Below are 24,189 nucleotides of genomic sequence, written 5' to 3' on the forward strand. Positions count from 1 at the left end.
GTGAGTTGCTTTTTAGGCTGAATTTAAAGATGGCCATGAGAAGTTCAAGCGCCACTTGTTAAATTGTTATTTTTTTCTCTCTCGAGCGACAGTTACCTGCACGCAAACAATTTTGCTATGATAATGGGTGTTACTTTTCAGGCTGCATTTTGAAATGCTTTTGGAGCCGAATTCGGCTTCTATAAGCATGAAAACGAGGCGGCTTTCGATCCTGAAGTTGGTACGCCGCGACGTTGCCAAATGAAGTACAGTCTCTTGTTGGAAGAAACAGGGGGGCTATGAAAGGCGGTCAGCCATTCCATGAAGATTACCGGAGACACAGGCCCACATCTCATCGTTTCGTAGCGCATGTCCCCTGATGCAGCATCTATGATCTCCGCTTGATGGAGAGGAAGCGCTATCAGTGTGGAACTACGATTTTCCATCAGTACGACCCCATTTGCCCATCCGATGTATTAAGCTCTCTACTGTAAATAATTTTAATCAAGAAAACTATTTTTATTAATAGCGCATTTCAGTTTGCGTACTGCGCTGTATGCTCGGACAAAGCGTACGGTTGTGTTTATTTTTTTAGTGACGTACCCGGCACTTCCGTTAATTTAGTTGTCGGGGAACGGCAATACGCTACGTACGGTGGTTGATACTGCTATGGGCACTGTGATTTATAGTGAAAGTGACGGCGATGTGGTTCAGCTGCAGCGGTCGTCGTAAACAAATTTAGTTGTGATTCAACTCTGGTTAACCCTAGTTGAATTGCGATAGCAACGGCGGAAGCTTTTTCTTTTGCCTGCTACATTATTCCCCTATCACGCCCTATCAGTGTAAGGTGCTACATTATTGGGGGCACTTAAGCTCATTCTTTTAGAGTGTGACGCGAGAGCGTAAGTATACCAGCCCACATATAAATGAGAAGGGTTCAATGCTGCTGAACCGAATGTGGAGCGAAAGCATTAGCTACGGGTGACCGAGCGTTCTTCTTCTTCTTCGTCTTTTTAGTCTTCTCTTTCGCCTTCTTCGCGGCTGTTCAAGGTCAAACATGGCCATTCCGGGGACCACGCGATCGGCCGAAACCTGGCGTAGTATTGCTATCTCATTAAAACCACTGTCCTAATCACAATGGGCATACCAAAACGACCAATGGCGGTGATAAATGTACTGTCATCCGGCCTTGTCTAACTTAAAAAACCTTCGTTTTCAATGGAGGTTGCCTTTTTGATACTGGAAGGCGATAATCAATCACTGTAACCTTGCTCCAACTTGCCCGCAGTGTCCGTCAAGTATAGGCTTGAAATGCGTACGACACGTCGAAGTATGTTTACGAAATATAAAAGCACTGCTTTGGGGAATGAACCGTAAGAACGTCATTTTGCCCATTCTTTTTTAGTCAGCTACCCATTCGTCTTGAGGAGAGTCGAAAAAGAAAACGAGTTCTTAATTTCGGCAAACTGCGCGTGCGATCAGTCCGCTCAACGAATCCGAAATGGATGCTCGACATGCTCTCAGTTTTTTTGGGCGGCTCTACGAGGAGATCTTGCGGCAGGTCATCACACTCGTCACGGCCGTCTCCATCTGCATGCTCACGGTGAGCGTGCTCATTCGGGCACTCGAGAGCAGCCGCAACGATAACCTGCGACTCGCCTATGTGCGCTACCAGGACCGGGATGATGAAGGCGATGCTGCGGAACCCGTCATGATGATGGGTTCGTTCGCGAACGCCTTCAGCTTCCTCGCGGTCATCATGATTGTCAACTGCACCCTGGTGCTGCTGTACAAGGGTGGTCACTACCGAATCATACAGGTGAACAACGTAGAGAACTTTGTTCCTCTTAATGTTGCGCGAAATTTCAGCGGGCTGCCTCTAATTACGCACACCACTGAGCAGCCGGTCATGTCCGCGAGTTGGGGCCCTCGAGTCGCTCAAGCATGCATGTAAGGACGTTTATTACATTAGTCTAGTAACGAGAAGCCAATCTGAGCTAATCTGAGAAATGAATTCTGATCTGAAATGCTCAAATGTGGACAATGAAAAGTAATTTAAGAGCAATAGCCCGGTTATTCGTTTGGGAAACCTAAAAATGTTAATTTCATATAATTCATGCATATTGAACTTTAAATTACGTGATTTAATGTCAATAACTAAGCGACACATGCATGGTTTATGAAGGACGCCGTAGTTTCTTTATTGATTGAAACCTCCGGAGATTCTTTAACATGCGGTGACATCGAAAGTAGACTGGTGTTATATGCTCTCCTCCTCCATCTGAACGCGTCTGCAGCCATATCTTCACGAAATTGCATGTTTGTTTTTTATGACACATGATGCAAGTTGCGGGGGTTTTCATCAAGAAACAAAGAACCTTATTGCTTGATTTAGAAATGCGTAATTTTTAAACTCAGATGTATTCTTGGTCCATCTCTGTAAACACTCGTGCTCTTGCAGGCGTGGCTGATGACTGGTTCGGCCGTTCTGCTGTTCGCCACGGGATACTACTACGGCGGGCGGCTATTATTTTATTTCAACGTGGCGGTGGACCACGTGACTTGCTCGCTCATCACCTGGAACGTGGGCATGACCGGTATCGCTGCGCTTTACTTCAAGGGACCATTCCTGATGCAGCAGGGATACCTCATATACACATCCGTGCTCATGGCCATCGTCATAGAGGAGTCGCTCCCCGAGTGGACCTCCTGGATCCTTCTGGTCCTCATCTCTATCTGGGACGTGTTCGCTGTGCTCTGCGTTGTGGGACCTCTTCGGATGCTTCTCGAGACAGCCAGCGAACGCAATGAGCCTCTTTTTCCGGCTCTCATCTTCTCAACTTCTGCCTGGTGCTACGACCTTGGCGAACGCACCGCCAGCCTGACGCACGTCCATGCCTCTTGTTCGGCGGCGGCTGTCAGCACGGATCTCTGCCTGCATGCAGTCGAGAAATCGAGTTTCCCTTTGTCTTCTATCATGCCGGCTGATGTAAAAAAACTGGTTGTCACGAAAGACCATGACGGACATACTACCACTTCAAAGACACCCTCTTGCCGCCTACCCAATGACGAACATGCGAACCGGCCTGCTAAGCAAGCGACTTTGTTCTCGCTAGTTCAGTTGACAAACGGCAAACTCTTCACCTCTACCCGTAAAAAAGCAACGCTAGTGGTGCTTCCAGTTGAAGGATTCAACAGCGTGCGGTTGCCTCCAGTAGTTAACGGCGCATCAAGTGCCAAAACGGGCTCTGGAGGCACTAGCTTCGCACCAGACAAAATCACTGGAGGCTCCTCGAAACAGCAGGCTCCGGGTGGACAGAATCCAAGAGAGTTTCGTGGGATGCGGTCACTGGACTCGCACGGAATATTCGACGGTAATGTTCCCGATGCCCAGCGACATCAAGGGCCCGCTTCTTTCGTTCCGATCGGCAACAACCTTTTTTGCGGGAGCTGCCGTCATCACAACGTTCAAAACCGGGCTGCTAACGGTGCCAAATGGTACACGGCCGAGCCACCAACTAACGACGTGTCTCGTGACCGGGGCATGAAAATGGGCCTGGGGGACTTCATCTTCTACAGCGTTCTCGTCGGCAAAGCCTCGCGACACGGTAGCGCGGCCACTGTGGTCGCCTGTTACGTGTCCATAATAGTGGGCATCTTCCTCACGCTCACTTTGCTGGTGTTGCTGCAAAAGCCCCTGCCGGCGCTGCCCCTGTCGATCAGCATGGGCATGCTTGCCTATTTCTCCAGTGTCTCGCTCACCGAACCGTTTGTCGAGGCAATGGACTCGATGACATTCTAGAACGTAGAGTGCGCGCAAACTGGACAATACGCTTACGCACTGAGCAACGTGCTTCGCGTGCCGTGTGAAGCTTTGCCTAGAATGTATTGCTCCATATCAGCGAGTAATGATCAGAGATGCTCGCCCTAAAAAAAAAAAAAAGTATGATAACTTTCACGTCACGGTTTTTGATGCTGTCTCAAGTTCATAATTCACAATTTCTTGCTAATCAGCTTAAAGACTTGCTCCGAAAAACCTTTGTAGGTTTAAAGCTCTCATTTGGCGGAAATTCAGGTGTCAACCCGTGCCGAGAGAAATCTGGAATTTTTGAGAGAGAACGTGACGCCAAAAACAAATACTTTCGCTGAAAAGAAAAATTTGTTGGTCAAGAGGTAAAATCGAAACACTGTTCTGCATCGCGACTGGCGTGCGGCGCCCCAACAGAGAGCGCGTCAATAAAAAACTGGTTCACAGGAAATGAAAGGTGCAGTATCTGTCGCACCTGACCCGCGCTGTAATGTAAGGGAGGAAGGTGAAAGAGAAAAAAGGAGCCGTAGTTGAGGGCTGGGGAGTAATTTCGACCACCTGGGGATCTTTACTGTGCACTGACATCGCACAGTATCGCTCCAGTGAAGGGTGGCAGTTCCTGGCCCTACGAGGCTCGGACGGTACGTCAACGCCGCTTGCGGTGGGGGCTAGCCAGCCACCAAATATTTTATCTGTTGTGGGCCGTCATTGCACCCGCCACCGCTTAGGTGGTGGACGACGGCTGTTGCGGCGCGCATCTTTCTCTCCCTCTTCTTTTTCTTTCTTTTCTACTTTCTCTCTTCTGTCCGCACGAGGCAGCGGATGTGGCTCAGCTACAGAGCCAGTACCAGGCCCGTGCATTTTCTTTTTCTTTTTCCTACAGCTACAACAACAACATCGCACAGCACACGGACGCCTCTCCTTGTTAAGGCGAAAGCCTGTAATGCCTCATACTGTCGTTAGCAAATGTGTCCGTGTTTCGAGAGCGAGAGTTAAAAATAAATTGTATAAGTCCTACAGCCTCTTTGGCCTCATTTTCTTTGCCTGCAATCAGTCCTAGGCCTATTTCCTATCTTCTTACTCTGTTGGTACCCGGTAGCAAAGTGTGTGCGCTTGTTGGAGGCAGAGAGGCATGGCATGGAGCCCATACAATGCACTCACGCCTGCACCACTGCATAGATGCACCGAGGAAGATGAGAGGACGACAACGAAGTTCAGGCGGCACGGCACGGTGGGCTCGCGCGACAGGAGGAAGAGGAGGCCAGTCCTGCAGCGGCGGCAAGCCACGCCAGGCCGTATCTAGAGCGCGGAGGCCAACGCCCCAGCACCGCAGCCCCTGCCGCCACCCTGCCTGCCCGCGGCAGCGGACCCCGACCCTTCGCCCAGCGTCGCCGCGGCAGTCCCACCGACGAGCTGGCGACCCTGTGGCGCAAGGGGGCCGCGAGCGGCTCCAGCTGCTCGCGGCAGGACGTAGGGGGACCCGTCCCGCTCGGTCGCCGCTCCTCGCAGGTAAATAATGCACTTGCATGCTTGTGTCAGTGCACATCTGTAGCTCCCGCATGCGCCGTAGGTGCACCCTTGTGGCAAAGACCTGAGGCGTTGGAATTACGTATCTCACGCGTATGTGCGTGCTGTATTATCCCAGAGAATCTAATTACTCTAGTGCCCACCTGCGAGGTGGCGTCTAATTTGCTCGAAAGGTGCAGGGCTGACGAAGGGAAAAGTTAGGGGCATACGTATTTCTTAACTTATTTGCTCCTTCTCAAAAATTAATCGTAAACAGATCTCACAAACCATGCACTGCAACCACATTTTCATTGACGGCCACATTGCAGCGGCACCGATGCCGATGCCGCGATTGCTGCCGCGATGGCTCGCGGGAGAACCACAAACGGCTGGCGAGCTCGGCGCGGAGCTTCGACGACCTGGAGCCGCACCAGCAGAAGCAGCACCGTTGCCGCAACGCCAGCCGACGCCGGCACAAGAGCGACGGTCGCGGACGCCATGTCAGTGGCCATAGGTACGAGAGAGACGACTACCGCTGCGGCTCGGTCTCTCCGCCACCCTCGTCAGCGGGTGACAAGCTGTGCCAGTCGCACCCATCTTCGACACAGGTGAGCGCATTGACAGGCTCCTCACTGATCTTGCTGCCGAAAATTGCAGTTACGAGAAGACCACCGCAAAAATTCGGTTTCACTGCATATTGAAGAGTGGCGATTAATCGAACTGAAAGAGAAGGCTGCACAGCCGTAGAATTTCCGCCAAGTTACGCCGCCTTATATGCGGCATGTAATGCCCCAGAACAAAGAGGAAGGGTGAGGTTTCTAAGTTGGACTGTGAAGAAGGCTGACCGCCGAAGAATAGACGCGTTTGAATTGTGGTGCTGGCGGAGAATCTTGAGAGTTCCTTGGACGGCCAGAAGATCAAATCAGTCGATATTGTCGATCATAAACCCTGACTGCTCACTGGAGGGTCAAATTCTAAAGTTAAAGCTCAGCTACTTTGGTCATCTGATGAGAAGAGAGGAATCGCTGGAGAAAGATTTGAAGTTGGGAAAGGTTGAGGGTCACCGGAGAAGGGGTAGGCAGCGAACGCGATGGTTAGATGGCATCCTCGAGGCGCTGCAGATGAAGTTATGTGATGTTAAGAAGATAGTGAGAGACCGGAAAGCGTGGCGTGATAGAGTCGACACAACTGAACGACTGAACTGAACTAAACTGAGGTTTCTAAAGAATTTGCTTCAATTGCCTTCACAAAAGAGCCAGTCATAGAGGAGAAGAATGAGGGGGGGGGGGGGGGGGGCACTCCGCGCCAGAGCATTCGGCTCTTAAGGCGATGCACAGAGCATAGGACTTTCGTGGAATGCATATGAGAGCAGTTTTTTGTTTATTTGGTGCATTAAGCAATCGGAAACTAGCTGTGCACTAATTTTCGTGAAATATAATTATTATAAAGTAAAATAAAGGCATCCACATACTGCTGGCTGTATCAAAACCCTAGACATTAGCATATCCCGTACGGCACTCTAAAATAATAAATATAACTATTATAAAGTAAAATAAAGGCATCCGCATACTGCTTGCTGCATCCAAACCCTAGACATTAGCATATCCTATACGGCACTCTAAAATAATCTATATATTTGACTTGCCCTTTGAGGTTCTTCTGAGCTCAACACCAGCTCGATATGTCTCACTTCCACTGCAGTTCAAAGTGGTGCTGGACGTGCGGCAGTTCAACCCCGAAGACTTGACGGTGAAGACGTGCGGCAAGCATGCCGTCATCCAGGCGGTACGCACAGAGGACCGCGGCCGCAAGGGCATCGTCGTCAAGGAGTTCACACGCCGCTACCTGCTCCCAGATGGAGCGGACTCCGATCGCGTGTCATGCTCCCTCACCGAAGACGGCTTCCTCACTGTGGACGTGCCCATGAAGGACCCGCCACTGATCGAGAACGAGAGGGTCGTACCCATTACCGTGATCCACGGCAGCAGTGGCGTGGGACAGCCCGGCAGCCAGTCGTTAGCCTCGGGACAGCAGCCCTGCCAGGAGTACAAGAAGAACCAGGCTTACCGGAGGCCGTCTAGACTCAGCCTGCGCTCGACCGACGACATCGGCTAGTGGGCGAAGCACACTCGGCCGCCCTGCTGGTTTTAAAAAAGCGACTCTGCCGCTGTCTTTGCTCTTTACTCTTTGTGCTCGTAGTCCAGGAACGAGGCTGTGCGACGGAGCTGGCACCTTCTCGTGACTGCTGTGAAGCAGGAAAAAGTGCCGTGCGGAAAGCTAATCATTTTCACACCCGATGGGAACAGCTGGCTCGTACCGCGCCCAATGCCCTGATGAGGAGGTTGCGGAATGGCTTCGATGGGAGAAAGGCCCTGTCGCTTTGCCAAGCCGTAGGCATAATTCAGGCTGTCCTCGCAGGCACAGTGCAAACTAAATAAAATGTGCACTACCTTCATAAATGTTTAGAGATATTCCTTACTGCACGCTATGCCAAATTTCAGACACACGTTTCAAACCAGGTGTCGCTTTGAGCGCATAGAGATTTTTTTTAAAGGGCACGACTGTTTCTGAACTGATTCTTAGGCTTTTCCTGGGGTTATGCATCTCGGTTAACCGCTGTGTCGACAGCTCAGCGATCAGGCGGACGACTAGCCGCTTTATTTAACAAGCGAATAAAGATTAATTGCCGCACTAAATGTACAAATTTTATTATGCATCACGCATTGACTTATGCTGCAGTGTTCAAGCATGTAGATTCAGCTGAGCACAACTAAAATCCTGAAACCGTTCTGAATGACGTTTATCTTACATAATACCAGAACAAAAGCAGCTGCGCTGATTCGTTTCTGTCTGACCTGTGTGCTGGTTGCAGCAAATTGGCCCGATTCTATGCGGATGATGAAATGTACAGCAGACTAGGAAGAGAATTCTCTTTGAAGCACAAGCACTAGAAAGATAAATTTTGATAACTTTGAACGATTACTAAGCATGTATCGATGATGGTCGTTAATCCGCAGCTTCCAATTTTGGCTGAACACTGAAATGCAGAGGGCGTAGCTGGATTTGTGCATGCGTGTAGTGAGATCAGGTTTGTAGGACCTCTGGATATCCCCGTACGCACAGGAAGAAATGAGTGTAAGAGGAAGTAAACAATAAACACTGTAAATTAAAAGTTGTTAATGCGTCGGCATATCGTCCAAGTTGGAACAGCATGTATACCGAATGAAGCTTCGGCAGGCAAATGACGATGGTGGTGTGTTTGCATCCATGTCTATGTTGCACGCTCTTCGCCATTTTTTTTTTCATGCAGATGTTCAACCTACAGTGGTAAGTGTTCTTCGTTTCTTTTCTTCGAATGTGTGGGCTGGAATGGCTCCATTCCACAGAGGTGTGCGCAGTGCATTTCATCCTCGAAGTCGCCGCTTCTATAGCTTAGCTAAACGACGGTTGGTGTAACGCTATTTTTTTAGATAATATCTCAGCCTAAGCGACAGCGATCGCTGAGGAAATTTTATCGAATATGGCTAGTAAGGCTTTCCCTTTGTACCTTCGTTTAGAATCGAAACGACGAGCGGAACCTGAAAGAATTGGCTTTAAGAAAAAACTGGCATTGATTCCGAGAACACACACGACATGCACCTATAGAAAACGTTCGAACCTAATTGAAATTCCTACTCATGCAATCACTAAAATTAGGCATCTACATTCAACAGAGCTATGTGGTATAGTATGATGGCCGTCGCGGGGTAGAGAGTCGTCTCGGTTGACATGTCCATCGCCTGCGAAGAAAGATGTAACTTTGATAACTAGCCATACGATTGCGTTCCGGAGATGCATATTTATTACCTTCTGCACTCCTAGAACCAACATGAGATAGCATTGAAAGCGTAGAAGAGTACGCTAAAGGTGAGAGAACGATCTAATGTGAAAGCAATGTGAACCTATTGAAAGCATAAAGGTACGAGAGCGCAAGAACGGCTTCGCTAAATTCCCTGATGTTACGGGGCCGCGCATGCAGTGTACGTGCCATACGAGCAACAGAACAAGTACGTGGTGAAGAACACCAGGGGTAAATTCGTATTTATGGCGCTGGAGGAGAGTGACTTCGCAAGCTGATGCTACTGCGGCAACAACCCGCCCTTCGAGATGGCGCTGCTCGACTACTATCGCAGCGTCGAAGTGATGCGGCTCTTCCGGCCAATTTGTTGCGACAGCGGCCTCTGCTTCTGCTGCCTACAGGCACGTAAAGACATAACTTTTAATCCGCACTTGATTAATGCCTGGTCGCAGATGCACTGAAGATACCCGAGAGTGTCATGGCGTAGTCTGTAAATGTAATGAGAGAACACAAGGTACAGCCGACCACAGGGCACCGTGCAGATTTTCAAGCATGATGTTGTACTGCCTTTTCATGTTCACGCCGCTTGACTTCTTATATTTGAGCCTCTGAAAACTTCCACGAAGAAGCAGGCTCCTTGTAAATTTCAAAACTTACCGAATTCACCCGGCTCCTCCTGTTGTGGCGCTTGTCCCACGCTTTTCCGTATATCATGGGGCTATGCGAACAAGCTTGCAGTCTTGTAAGGACCGCCATCCATACTACGTGTGGGTGGCGGCCCTGACAGGTGAAAAGCCTAGCACAAAGTACAAGCGAGTCCGGCTAGTACGCGAGTCCACCTCTGCCAGCATTCCAACGTGATCTGCTCTACAATCCTCCCACTCAACTTCAATTTAGAAATAAAAGGTGCATCATCATTATCATCGTCGCCGAAGTAGGACCCTGAAAAAATGCGCTGCACGTTGATAGCCAGCAGCTTTGATTTCCTTCCTGACCTGCTGTAGCGTCATCAGCGCCATTCCACAATGATCAAACTGGTAATTTCTCAAGTTACATTGCTGCCAATCGTCTACTGATCTGATCTGATCTATTGACCTACTGATGTAAGTTTGTTTAGAGTATTAGGAAGGATTGCTATGACCTCTATTTCTGCACCCCCTTCCCCCAACTCTTATGTAGTACATACAGTTTTGTGTCGGACTCCGGTACAAAACGAGATTAAACCGAACATTAAGGGGAGCCCGAGGTACACATCCCACCACCATTCCTTCGTTCTCACCCGCAGTTTCTCTGGCTATGTGCGCCTCTACATGCGCCATCAAAAACAACATTAAGCACCTGTATATATCAGCAGAGCATGTTCGTGCTAGCTACGGTTCACATTGAAAATTGGTATGCTTAATTCATCGCTCGATTTGAGCGTCTACACCATTCTTTCTTTCACTCATGGTGCTCTTCTGTTAACAATGAAGTGTTCAAAAAGGTCTCGTCCCGTGAAAACCAACACGTTACGTAGTACTTGTACATGGCAGGGCAAGCCCAGGAATAGGAAACCTAGCAGTCTAGCTATAATTCATAGGACGCCAGCATGAAACAGTCAGGAACCAGAGATTGGCTTCCAAAGATACCATATGCTTCAGCAGAGGCGTTTGCCGATCAAGATACGAGATAGCGGCACGTGTTTCGTCTGGGATAGGTGAGATTTGCCGAGACTAGGCCTATCCCCAGCAGAATGCAACGGAGCAGCCGAAGCACAGCTTTGCATTCCCGACCCTGCCCAGGTTACGCTAATTGATTCCGAAAATTTCAACTCCGCCCAGGACTAACCAGACTAACAGAACATTCCTCGCCTCTCTTCACAGTCCCTGCAGTTGCGAACTGTGACGTGTGTTCAAACCCTGCAAATGCCAAGGCCTCGGAATCTATGCCATGCTGCAGGCTCGCCTGTCCACTGCAATCGGCAATCGACCGTGTTGTGTCTGTGCAAGAAGCTCATCCGAACGTTGCCAACCACTGCTGGTTACTGTTTTCATGGCATTCTAAACTGCATCAGCTGCACTTTCTGCCAATCTCCGCGGTGGGATCTCATCGGCGCCTCACCGTGTGTCAGCCAGCTTCAGCTCTGCGTGCGAGATGAAAGTTCTTCACCCTCAGGCGCCTAAATGGTAAGTGCGACTGTCAGTTAATGTCCCTTGTGTCATGGCAGTGTTGTGCCCCGCTTGGTTTAATATCATCAAAATCTGGAACGCATTCGACGCGGTTTTGAACACCCCTTTAACGAGGTGTTTTCATTCTGAAATATTTGCAGCACCGATCTTCGTATGTATAGGGCTAGAATTAGCAACAACAAAAAAAAAAGAAATAAAAAGAAAATAAAGCCACAATGTGTTTGTGGAGCATTAGCGTGTACCTGCAGTTATTATAGTGCACATATAAGTTTTAGCTACTCGTCCTTACAATAAAAGTTAGCGACTTTCTCTTTAACTTATTCCATCTGATTTGCTTAAAAAAAACGCGACGAAATAAATTTTCATAATCAAAATGATGCCATAGTAACCTACGAGTACCATCTGAAATGTTCACGCATTTACGCCACTACTGGTGATCTGTCATTCATGATCCATGGTACTTTCCGAAAGTACTCGTTCAATTCTAATTCTAGTTATTTACGTACGTTTCGTGACCTGAATCTGTAGCCACAATCCGTCGTAAGTAGACGTATTTCGTTACTACATCTAGCTCCTCGCTACTATCCATTCCGGCATAATGCTGTGTAGCTCCATTAACCTCAGATATTTCTTGGCACTGGCGATAATTCCTCGGAATGATGAGCTCGTATGTCTCTGCGATGCACGTGTTGATTTTAGCACCATGCATTGTGTTACAGGATAGGAACACATTAGAATGATAATTTTTTAATGCGCGTGTGCTTAGCTCGCCACGTGCGGTGTCATTTCGCGGCTTTACGCCAATCATTGTGTGAGATTCGTGTACCTTGTGCCATCGATTCGCATACGTTAAAACTTTGCCACTTTTTAAATAAAACAATATATTTATGATGCCGTGTGGCCTTCGCAATGCTGTTGTTGTCCGTAATACAAACTTTTGTGTAACTGGTATGTCTCAAAGTGGACACGCAGTGAGCTACACTTAAAACAAAGGAATTTGCCCCGAATCATGCGAAGTTCGCCTTTATTCCATGACTTTTGTACTCGTACGCAGCTCGTTCAGTCAAAAAGGCATCACTACTATTCACTACCCCCTAATTCCGAAAAACGTGTCAGAAAAATAGGCGCCGGCATGTGGCAGCCACCGGAACTAATCGAGACCTTCTACGTCGTTGCGGAGACAGATGGCGCCTCCGTGTTCGAAGTCTGAGGCACCCTACCAGGTCTCAAAACGGCTTTCGCAATGCGAAATGTGCGTCTGCGTCGAATTTTCTCAATGCGGAAGCACCCCACTGGGCCACACAGGCTGCTATCGCGTGATATCTTTGAGGCGGAGCGTCAGTGTTCCCCTTATCGTCAAAGCTTCGCGCTTTCAGTGACATACTTAGCGCTCAATACTGACTACCCTTTCCAGTGATTGTGATCAACTTTTAAACCAAATTCTATAATATCACGAAAATGGTATATTCGACGCTGACTTGCATTTTATGGTGTGATAAGAAAACTAGTGACGTTATTTTATGACTGGCATCAAAGACACCGAGAGGGCTGAATTTCATACGATAGTATCGGTTTGCGCTTAAGAAACATGGCCCTCTCCTTCATGCGGTAAAGACAATCTCTCAAAACCCGTACCTCAGGCAAGCGCTCTAGTCGAACCGGGCATACGATGACCAGAATCACCCATGCAGAGTCGCAGCTGCAGAAGAGGCACCTGGCAGCGAAGCTCACCGCCGTCGCTCCGGGACCTCCACGCGCTAAGCGCGCATATACGCGAAAAGCGTAGGGGGTGCGCCCGCCGTAGCTTTGTTTAATAAAGAACCCACTCCCCCTCCTTCGACTTCTGTTTAGTAGCTGAGGTGCCGATTTGGCCAGAATTTTTTTGCCATTGCGAAGGGCGAGTGTTCGAGACGCAGCGCATTAAAGGGAGGGAGTTTAGTTCCTATGTCGGAGAGGCGTACTGTTGCCTGAATCGAAACGCGGGTATATGTAATTGTACTCCTCCGCCGGTGTAATACAGCTCCTCTATTAACTATTAACTTGCAGTGTGTTTTAACGTGATAAGCTAGATTAGTTTATAAAGATTAGTGCTTAACGAGCGCAGGGTAAAACGAAAGGGCCTGAGCACTTTAGTTTTGCGCCGTCGTCGACTTTATGCGCTCTTACATGTGAACTTGTTTAAGCATGTTGTTTCGCGCTCGGCACTGCTTCTACGCCCTGTTTTATATTCGGTACGAAGACAGCGAAAAAAGTCAACCATACATGAGCACGCGACACAAAAAGACGCTGCTATCAGCCGATTTTAATTTGTCTGTGGTTGTTTTCTTCGTTGTCTTCTTACTTAATGTGATCAACTAACTAGCCCAGCACCATGTTTTATTGCAGCAATGTTTTAGCTCTCTCACTTCGAGGGGAGTAGTGTCACCGAGCATTTTCGCTATCGGCTACAGCTCGAGAGCGGCTTCGGAGAAGTTCGGCTCATTGCAGGCAGAGAGCAGTTTTGTGATAAACGGGAACAAAAAGCCTGAGGTTGGTTCACACATTAGTAACTAACGCTCTAGCGAGTATTATAACATTTGTCTGATTATGTAAACCTACAGTCATGTAGTTAGGGACAGGTCGTAAGAATACCACCTGCGAGAGTTCCTTGCAGGTTGGGTTTGTTTTGGTGTTAAACGCCCCAGAGCGAATCAGGCTATGATAGACGCCGTAGTGGAGAGCTCTGGGACTTTAGACCACAGGAGGTGTTACCGGGCGCTAATATCCCACAGCATTCGGGTGCTTTCCTTTCCACCTCCATCGAAAACGTCGGTCTGAATGACCGGACGTTATCTTTCATTAGTCGTGACTCACGAGCCGATTAGCAGATCTTCACGCTTTTCGAATGTTTTCCCAATTGCAGTAATTGTCCCGGCTAGATTACTGCAGACTTCGTTGCGGGATTACTATCACGAAATGCAGCAGCGAAGATACATCGTCACAGAAGAAATTGACAAACCACCGAATTACGTTTCTAAACATCCCTTTCATTTCATTTCATTTCATTTTATTACCCTCAAGCGCATACGCATTACAGAGGGGAGTGGTACATCATATATGATAGAAAGCATAGAACACTAAATGAACAAAACATAACAAAGGCTAAACGAACAAGGGACAGAACAACGAAAACAATCTTACAATAAAGAAAGTTATACAAGCGGAATAAATTGAAAACAATCATAAGCGGTGAGAGAACAGCATTATACAGCGAAAATAACAACAGCACTGGGAGCAAACAAGCATGAAAAACCAAAAACGGAAATAAGATAATAGTCAGGGGGGAAAAAGTGTCACGGATCAGCTTCAAGATATTGCATCAGTGATGAGTGAAATGAATCGTGATCTTGGATTAATGCGATATCGGGCGGAAGGCGATTCCACTCTACTGACGTACGAGGTAGAAAGGAATGAAAAAGGGCATTAGTATTGCAAGTTATGACATTTACTTTGTAAGCATGATCAACGCGGGAGGAGCGATACGATGGCTGCGAAATGAAAGTATGCCTCAATTCGTTATGATGATAAATTTTGTGAAAAAGGCTAAGACGTGAAATTTTCCTTCTAAGCTCGAGAGATGGCAAAGATAACGTTAGTTTCATTGAAGTTATGCTGCTAGTGCGACTGTAATTGGAAAGAATGAAACGCGCTGAATTATTTTGAACCATCTCAAGTGAGGATTTCAAGTTCGTGAAACCGGGATCCCAGATTGCAGAAGCATATTCAATCTTTGAACGTACCAATGCTTTGTACATAGTCATTTTAGTCGAAACAGGTGCCTTCGAAAAGTTACGGCGCAAATACCCAAGCATGCGGTTACTGTTGTTAATAATGTAATCAATATGTTGCTTCCAGCTGAGGTCATTAGTAATATGCACACCCAAATATTTGTACGAAGTTACAGTATCTAAAGGAGCGTTATTCAATGCATAGCAAGCAGGGGGGAAATTACTGCGCGACACTCGCATAGCTTTACATTTTTTAACATTTAGGTCCATACACCATGTGCTGCACCATTTAGTTATTGAGGTCAGATTGTAAAGCAGAAACATCGGCGGGTTCAGCAATCTCGCGATAAATAACACAGTCATCGGCAAATAAGTGAATAGGGGAAGTCACACAGTTAGGAAGGTCATTAATATAAACTAAAAAAAGAAGAGGGCCCAAAACGGACCCTTGTGGTACACCTGACGTAACAGGTGTTGACGGTGAATTATTGTTGTTAGCAAAGACATGCTGTGATCGACCGATGAGGAAAACTTCGACCCAGGTAAGAAGATGTCTGTCAATATTAAGACACTTGAGTTTAAGTAGTAAAAGATGATGGTTGATTTTGTCAAAGGCCTTAGAAAAATCCAAGAAGATACAATCAGCCAAGGAACGGTTGTCAATAAGGGTTAGCATGGAGTTTGTGAAACAAAGTAGCTGTGTCTCGCATGAGTATGATTTCCTGAAGCCATGTTGCGCTGGATTGAAAAAAAGGTTCGAGTCAAGAAAACTAGCTAGGTGTGAGCAAATGACATGTTCAAAAATTTTACATGGTATGCTAGTAAAAGATATGGGGCGATAATTAAGGGGAGATTGCTTGTTACCGGATTTATGAAGTGGAATCACCTTCGCCTGCTTCCAATGTACAGGAATAGCGCCAGTATCTAAAGATTGTTGAAATATTTTTGCCAAAAGGACAGAGGAGTACATGTTTGTTTCTTTAAGGAATCTTGCATTTATATTGTCAACACCAGAGGAACATGAAGGTTTTAGTGTTTCAATTAGCTTTGCAATCCCGTCGGCATCTATTGATATTGGATGCATAATCGTATAGCCCGAAAACGAATGTGTAGGCAATTGAAGATTAGTTGCAGATGAAAAGTTCAGTGTGAACATATTGTTTAAAATAGATGCGCACTCCTTGCTAGGCACAGGTAAGTCGTTCTGGTCAAGTAAAGAAATCTCTGAGTTGCTCTGGGAGTTAGTTACGATGTTCCAAAATTTGCTAGGGTTATTAGTGAGCAAGGATGGTAGAGTGTATTTCAAAAAAGTAGATTTTGCAGAAGCGACAGCTTGAGAGTAGGTGTGAGATGCATTAGTGTATGCTTGCCAGCGTGACGCAGTCTGCTGCAGTTTTGCTGCCCGAAATAAGCGTTTTTTTTCTGTTCGAAAGTCGATTTAAGTACGGATTATACCATGGCGAATGTCTATGTACTGTTAGTATTTTCTTGGGAATGTAAGCCTCAGTTAGATATGAAATTTTATTGACGAACAGGTCCCAGTTCTCTTGGACAGAACGATGTTCAAAACCACTAAGATAGTTGTCAAGGAAGAGCGAAAGTTCTCTATTTATCTCTTCAAAGTTTGCCTTTTTGTAATCAAATATAATCTTGCGTTTTTTCGTAGCTGAAGACGCGGTAAAGTTTAGGTCGAAATGAAGTAAAGAATGATCACTGAGTCCCGGCATGAAAATTATTGGGCCTATCATATCAAGGTTAGTGGTGAGGATCAGGTCAAGAATGTTAGCAGAACTGCCGATAACACGCGTTGGGCCATCAACAACCTGATCAAAATTGAAAAGGGAGCACATATCGAGAAAAGCTTGACAATTCGAAGAATATGGTGTGCAGGTAGGCGGTGTCGATGTCCAGTTTATTGATGGATAATTGAAATCGCCTAGAAGAAATACCGGGGATGCTGGATAACGAAGGACGACGGTGTTAACCGCGTCATGCAATTCATTCACGAATGTGATGTCTGCATTAGGTGGACGATAACAGACGCCAATGATGTGCACTCTGTTGTTTAAAATGACGCCGCACCAGACAGATTCTATGTTGCATGAAACATTAATTCTGAACGATGTTAGGTTAGTAGAAACTGCGAGCAGGGTTCCACCCCCTTAGGTTCCACCCCCTTACGGATATACAAGACCCCTCTTCCTCATATCCTGAACTTCGTTCGGCAGCATCTTTCTTCGCGATCGTTCCTTCTCTCAAGTACTTTATAATACTGTAGTATGAAGCATATCTACAATCAGCGTTTCCTAAACGGAATGAACGCGATACTGCAGGTACACAGCACGCTAACAGAGAGAGGAAAGTTGGAGACGCAGCTGATTTATTTCAGAAGAAGGCAGACAGGTACATGTGGAAAGGTACATGACTGAACACAGCTGTGGTTGTAACCAGGATAAAGTAAAAATCGTTCCAGACGTCACCGCGGAGTGTTATCCCCTGGCCCAAATCTAACTTCACCAACACATGTCCACAATTTCACACACTGCGTCTGGAAGGTCGTGGCTGCACATTTTCGACGTGCGTTGGTCTGGCTATCAGAATGATAAAGAAAAAAGTTGCAGTGTATCAGCATGGTGTAATGGAACAATACCGTTGCCGTGAAAACAAGTTCAGCCGAAGGAAAGCCAAAATGAGGTCTCCTCTGTGTATGCACCTTATTTTGGTCAGTGTTATATAAGACGTAACTGCGGTATAGCACACCCGGTCAAGTAAATATTACAAAAGCGGTTAAACATTAATTCTCATTGCTATGCCCTCTGCCCGTATTCCAGCTTTCCCCGTTTTCATTTTGTTTGTGAACCACTTCCCACCCGACCCGTTAAATACGTCTTAATTATTCGCAGCCTGAAGACCGTTTTTAGAGTGTATAATAGACGCCGTAGAGGAAAGCACCGAAAATTTCGATCATTTACAGTTCTTTAGCGTGCATTGACATCGCACAGCACACGGGCGCTTTGCTTTCCGCTTCCATCGAAAAGCGACAGCCGTGTCAGGATTCGATCCCGCATCCTTGTGCGCAGTGGTGGATCACAAGTGGATCACAAGGCTGCTATTCCTATGCCGACTTTCGCGGAGTTATACAGCACTGTGCTAAGAAGGGCGTGTGATACGTAACATTTTGCCTTACCTGGTGATAGAGCATATGTACGAAAGCCGTTGCTTCCAGTTATAGCTTTGTGCGATTTATCAGTCTTTCTATATCACGAATTGTTGGACACTGCACAACCAGTTAAAACACATTTATTTACCGTAGAGTTTGCTTTCGTGCTGATACTAGTGAAACCGCTGTTTTCGTACAGTGCAGGGGCGGGAAATATTAATTACGACAGCGTCTGCAACATATACCGCAATCTATGCCGCAAATTAAAACAGTGTCCAGATTATATTTCAGCAAAATGAAAAATGAAATGTCTCTTCTCGGAGAGCGGTAACTCCACTACGACAGCGGCTGTGCCTTGAGAAGGCAGAGTTATAATGACCCTCTTCCGCCGGACGGCGGATGCACGGGTTATCGGCTCGAAGGCACCCTTTCCTTCCTCAGCAGCCTCAACACAGACACCTCGTAGAGGTCGTTTACGGGCGCCTCGGCGAGAACTCTTTATACACTCGGACGTAGCTCAATAAAAAAACAATCGAAGGCGGTGGTAGCTTCCGATATAATAATTTGATCCCGTACATCAACCCTTCGCTGCAACTTGCAAGTCAGTGAGTGCGCCGGGTAAGTCGATCTCGTCGTACGAATCCAACTTCCCTGATGCTATAGGATTGACAATCTGTGTTACAGGGTCAATACGAAGAGAAAGTGTCTCCGTCTGTGTGAGCCAACTGGAAGACAACAAGCAACGTTGTAAGCCGTTGAGTGTTTGCAGTGATGCCAGCAATCATATCGCTTGCGAGGAGCTGCCGTCGTCTCCCGAGGAGTACCGCTCAGTGACCCGAAACTCCAAACCCGCGCAGATCTCCTTATCTCTCGCCGCGAGGCAAAACGCGTACAAAACAAGGCCGACGCCAGCGGCGGCCTGACTGTCAGTTCGCCTCGCAAAGAAGCGCGTCGCCAGCGGAAAAGACACCTGTCTACGCGTGCTGACGGCTGGCAGTTACGACAGAAAACAGCACGGTGGTCATCGAACCACACGGTCGTTCGACAGACTGCACGTTATCACAGTCCCAACAGTTGGTACAGCTCACTTTGTGGGAGCGGTCATATACGGCGTCCCAGTCGACTATCGAAGAAGCCTAACAGGCAGCTAAAGACCACGCTTTGTGAGAGTCATCTTCGTACACTGTTCACAGCCGCAAGTCCATCGCTCATCATGGAAAGGCGTGCACAACCACCATTCGGCGTGGCACTCGTCTTGCTCGTCGTAGCTTCGACGGCAGGACAGTGCATGGCCTTCTGGAAGCCCTGCACAGCGGACAACGGCCACGTGCTAGACCTGACGGTGAACACGCCTTGCAACAAGGAGCGCTACATCTTGCAGAAGGGCACCAACGTGACATTCAACGTGGAGTTCTGGCCGACCGTGGATAGCGGCTGTGTCAAGGCCCAGGCTTACGGCCTGGTCATGGGGGTGCCCATCCCGCTCAAGATGCCCAATGATGACGGTTGCAAGAACAGCGGCATCGAGTGTCCCGTCAAGAGCGGCGAGAAGTACATGTATGTGCAGGAGATCGAGGTGAAGCCTTCTTACCCCAAGATGAGCGCCACAATCAGGTGGTCACTAGGTGACGAAAGCGGAGGCACCATGGCCTGTGCGGTTCTTCCCGTGGATATCGTCGACTGAGCAGCCGGAATTAATGCGGTGAAGCGCGCCGCAGACACTGGATATGCGTACGTCAGTGCACGAGCAACTCGCTTTCGAGCGAACTCTAAAATGTTTTTATGTAATAGCCCCCACATTTATTAAACAGGCAGATCAGGTGCTCTGCATCCACAAGTCACGATTTGCTGCTGCCACTCAAGTCGTCCCCGTTGTGCATTTGATATCTATTTTGCGGGAGTTCCCGGCTATTCTAGTACGATGCGGAATATTTTACTTATTTATATTCAGTGCGATGAGTTCGATTAGATCATCAGTATCAAGCTCATCTCACCATGCAAGCCGCAATGATAGGTTCTTGCCTTTTACGAACCAATTACTAGACAGAGATGGAAAAAGTTTATTGAACAACACAAATATGCAGAAGTAGAATAAAATGTATTCAAGCCCGATACAACCCATGCAATACGCCGGAAGTTATGGCGAAAGGAACCGCTTGTGAAGCAAAATCATTTTTAGTTTTACCCAAAGCTTCATATACCAAGAAAACCTAACTAGTGAGACAAGATTGTCCGGACGTCATGTAATTATTTGCGGTTGTAGATTATCAGAGGGCAATGAAAAAGGTGATGAACAAGTGATTGATTGATTGATTGATTGATTGATTGATTGATTGATTGATTGATTGATTTAAAATTTTATTGAGTTCTGGGAATTCTCGGAGTTGTGGGTGGTCTGCCTATTCCGGCAGCCCAATGGCCTGCGCCGCAGCATTGGGCCCTGCGAACCAGTCCTGGTTGTTGGTCAGGGTTCTCGCTTTGCAGAATGGCCTCTCACTGCTCCAAATTGGGATTAGGAAGTTTATCGATAAATGGATTTAATTGGCATGCCAACACCATGTGAAAAGCCGTAGCTATTTCTCCACAGTGTGGGCACTCTGGTGTGTAAAGTGAGGGGTACCAATGGTGGAGTTTTAATGGTGTAACGAGAGTGTATGTTTGTAGCCGGCGGAGGGTGTGTTCTTCCGCCTTGTCTAGAGTTTTGTGAGGAGTGGAGTATGTCTGTCTGGCCTGTCTGTAGGCCTGCAGGTGTTCAGCAAAGGTGATTATGGGCAAAATTCGAGCAGGAAGGTTACCAGTGCACTAATCCATCAAGCATGTCTGACACTATTAGCAAAACACCCTCCTAATCGGGCCTTAATCATGTGATGAACAAGTGAAATTCCTCCGGGGGATAGCTAATGTCGGGTTTGAGATCTCTGGACCAGATGATTGTGTCTCTTTTTTTTTTTTTTTGTATTTGTAACCTCTATGTGAAGCGCCAGCGTAAAATTTCTTTCTCGCTTCATAAATTGTTGTATAAAAGCAGTTACGCGTTGTGCTTTATGCACAACGACGCATCAGCATCGACGCTTCAGCTTTTTCCACACCTCTAGCCAGTCTCGGTTGCATATTTCATTGCCCTCATCTTGGTGGAGCTCAAGTGCATTCTGACCTGTGGCGCGCATGCGCTGCGAGTTCTCTGCGAAATCGACCAATCATAACGGTGCTCCGCCAGCCCAGATTCAATACGGCTGCACCAGAAGGGAAAGTACTGAGATGTGTATTCAGTTTGAAGGATTGAGCATAGCGCCACATATGTGTGGCTATACGACAGCTTCGATGAAACTGCACTGCAGGTTCGTTCGCGGGCGCTCAATGGAAGCGCACTACAGTGAGCAGCCGTGCTCCAGTGCACAAAAAGGCGCTTAATTGAGTCTGAGTGGAATAGTTGTACGACTGTAGCTGTACCATCATTCGCAAGCGATAGTAGCCAACTGCACCTGCAGATCTGTAGGGACGTGATCTCCTCCACTATCGTGTTTGTGCAGCGCATGTTCGAAAGAAAATACACAGATGATCCAAGCAGCATACGAGAGAGCGTTACTCTTCTGCAGCATGCTACATGATTGTGTTATGGCCTACTCAAAGTAATGACATATTAATGCTCTTTTCTGAATGGTTTACTGTGTGGTGGCACTTTATTTTTAGGTGACTTTAGGTGACTTTTTAGGGGAATCCTTTGGGAATTCCCCTAAATATTCGATCAATACATGGCTGTAGCCGTCGAAATTTCTTTCAGTTGATGCTTTAGAGCGTAACGGAATTATAGCCTTGCGTCCAGAAAATCGGCACTCCCACGCCACCTTCCAGAGGTTTAAGCCCGTGATTTTCCGAGGCTGTAAGGCTTCCAAAGGAGGAGGTAAGAGCCCCATGTGTTCGATTTCCACATCACCCTGCATATGAAATGAGCTTCCTGATGGGGCTGACAGAAAAAAACTTTAGCGGGCGATAAGTGGTCTTTGTGTGTGGGGTCCCTAGTCCTGTACTTCAGCGGCTGCCAACGTCGACTCCAACGAACTTTTTTTTTCGACACAGAGGCACTAGCGACGTCGCATTAAAACTACATATTACCCTCTTCTCTGCTACCTGTGCGTTTTTCTTTTTAACATATGCTTATTTGGCGATATGCCCCTAGGTATCGTCGCGAAGCTTATGTTTCGTTCTTAGTGTCAGCGTTGTCACACCCATGAAGCAGTATCTTTTTATTATTATTGTTTATTAATTTATTATTATTATTTTTATTATTTATTATTTATTTTATTTATTTATTATTAGAATGAATTAATTGAAGTGAATTGTGATTGAATTAGATATAAACCGGTATTACCTGCCAAGGTTGGAAAGTGACAAAGCGGAGCAAGGAAAATTCACCACCTGACGGCAGAGTTCACAGGTGCTCTGATCAGGCGGACAGCCGGTTGATTGAGAGAGTGTGTGCCGTAGGAACTTGCGGCTGGTATATATTTAGACGCGCTTTGACTGGCTCTCTTCAATGCCGATCGATATATCCTGAAGGCTGCCCAGCAAGTGTTGTAAAAGCCAAATATAAGGCTGAACAATGGCGAAACGTGCAAGCGCACCGAAGTCGCATTTAGCTTATCCAAGTAGATCGGGAGTCATTTTTGATGCGAGAGCAGCTTAGCACAAGGAATTTCGCCGATTTCCGGTTCCCGTGCGCCTAACCGAGTGCTACGCGACGGCAGCAGCCAAACCTATTTACTGTGAGTTGCTATGAGTGATCACGACTACCTCTGTCAGGACCAAGGTCAAGGCTAGTTAGGCCTATGTTAACACAGATTAAACCTGTACGAAGCGCAAGTTATAGCCTATAAGCATGTTACTCTTAAGCCTAATAGACCTAGCCAAAAATAAAGGTCTGTATAGGTCACATATACGTAGTATGTTGCTGTCTGAACACGTACTGCCCGTAACTGTAAGCTCAATAAGCTTAATTAGGCTTAGCCGAGACTAATAGGTTTAATTTAGTGCGGAAGTACTTTTATCTTTCGAGCTTAAAACTTATAGCTTTGGATATGCCACTGTCATTCACATATATTTTGTACACTCGCAAAAAGTGGGGGAAATTCTCTTAGAGCTTGAAGACGACCATCAGCCAGCTGCCTTGAGTACAGACAGGGTATAGCAAACTCAGATATGATCAGAAACTGTCCGGAACGGAAGAGACAAGTTGGGTTGGTGAAGTGTGCAGGGAATCTGAGGTTTAAGCACATACAGACTGAGCACATACAGACGACGGATGGGATTTGGCAAAATACTATAGCATGTGACAAAGGAGTTGAAAGAGACACGTTGGAGAAAAGAATGACAGAAAATTCAGCGCTAGGTGTATATAGAGCGCGAAAAGAAGTCATAAGGAGGAAACATTTATTTGATAATTCACGGGGCAGGTAGCTATAAGACTAACGTGCTGCGAGCGAAAACATGCAGGGCAAAATTTGAAGACGTAGACATATTACATTCTCCCTCAGTGCGAGTTGAAATAGAGACCACAAACGCATGTTGAGGTGCCCGAAATTCCAGCCAGCCGGAAGCGACAGGCGTATAGGATTTGATGGGGAAGATGGACAAATAGATGATAAATGCTTTAGTACAACAAAGCGGATGTTGGGATACTGGTGGAGTAAGGCAAGGGAGAGTTGAGATTACGAAAACGACCGGCAGGTTAGACATTCTCAGGGAAGGAGGGAGAAAGGGGATTATGGGCTGAGAGCTAGGTTCAAGCTGCAGCCCGAGCATCCGTCCATCTACACGTTTAAAAGTGCGTCTCAACCTCCATTCCAAGAGTTCTCATTTATACGCGAATAATAATTGCTTCACAGGAATGGGAAGGCGTAGTATCTGCTACACTTGTTCTGTGGTCACCTGAACCGCGCCGTAAGGGAAGGGAGAAATGAGTGAAA

General features: G+C 47.0%; 1 protein-coding gene and 2 pseudogenes across 2 annotated transcripts; all 3 read left to right on the forward strand.

Moving 5' to 3' along the window:
* The first annotated feature begins 1,581 nt into the window (after positions 1-1,581).
* LOC146207735 (presenilin-1-like) lies at positions 1,582-3,781 on the forward strand. The gene is made up of 2 exons (XM_084577467.1): positions 1,582-1,798; positions 2,441-3,781. The coding sequence occupies exons 1-2, from the start codon at positions 1,691-1,693 to the stop codon at positions 3,779-3,781; spliced, it is 1,449 nt and encodes a 482-aa protein (XP_084433593.1). The 5' UTR covers positions 1,582-1,690.
* Positions 3,782-4,919: 1,138 nt separating this feature from the next.
* LOC146207736 (uncharacterized) lies at positions 4,920-7,408 on the forward strand (annotated as a pseudogene).
* An 11,274-nt stretch (positions 7,409-18,682) lies between these two features.
* On the forward strand, positions 18,683-22,335 carry LOC146207737 (NPC intracellular cholesterol transporter 2 pseudogene; annotated as a pseudogene). The gene is made up of 2 exons (XR_014704178.1): positions 18,683-18,844; positions 18,911-22,335. The product of XR_014704178.1 is annotated as an NPC intracellular cholesterol transporter 2 pseudogene (transcript).
* The last annotated feature ends 1,854 nt before the right edge of the window (positions 22,336-24,189 follow it).

The sequence above is a fragment of the Amblyomma maculatum genome, chromosome 1, assembly GCF_055883805.1.
Source record: "Amblyomma maculatum isolate TAMU_Amacu chromosome 1, ASM5588380v1, whole genome shotgun sequence".
In the NCBI taxonomy this organism is placed as follows: domain Eukaryota; kingdom Metazoa; phylum Arthropoda; class Arachnida; order Ixodida; family Ixodidae; genus Amblyomma; species Amblyomma maculatum.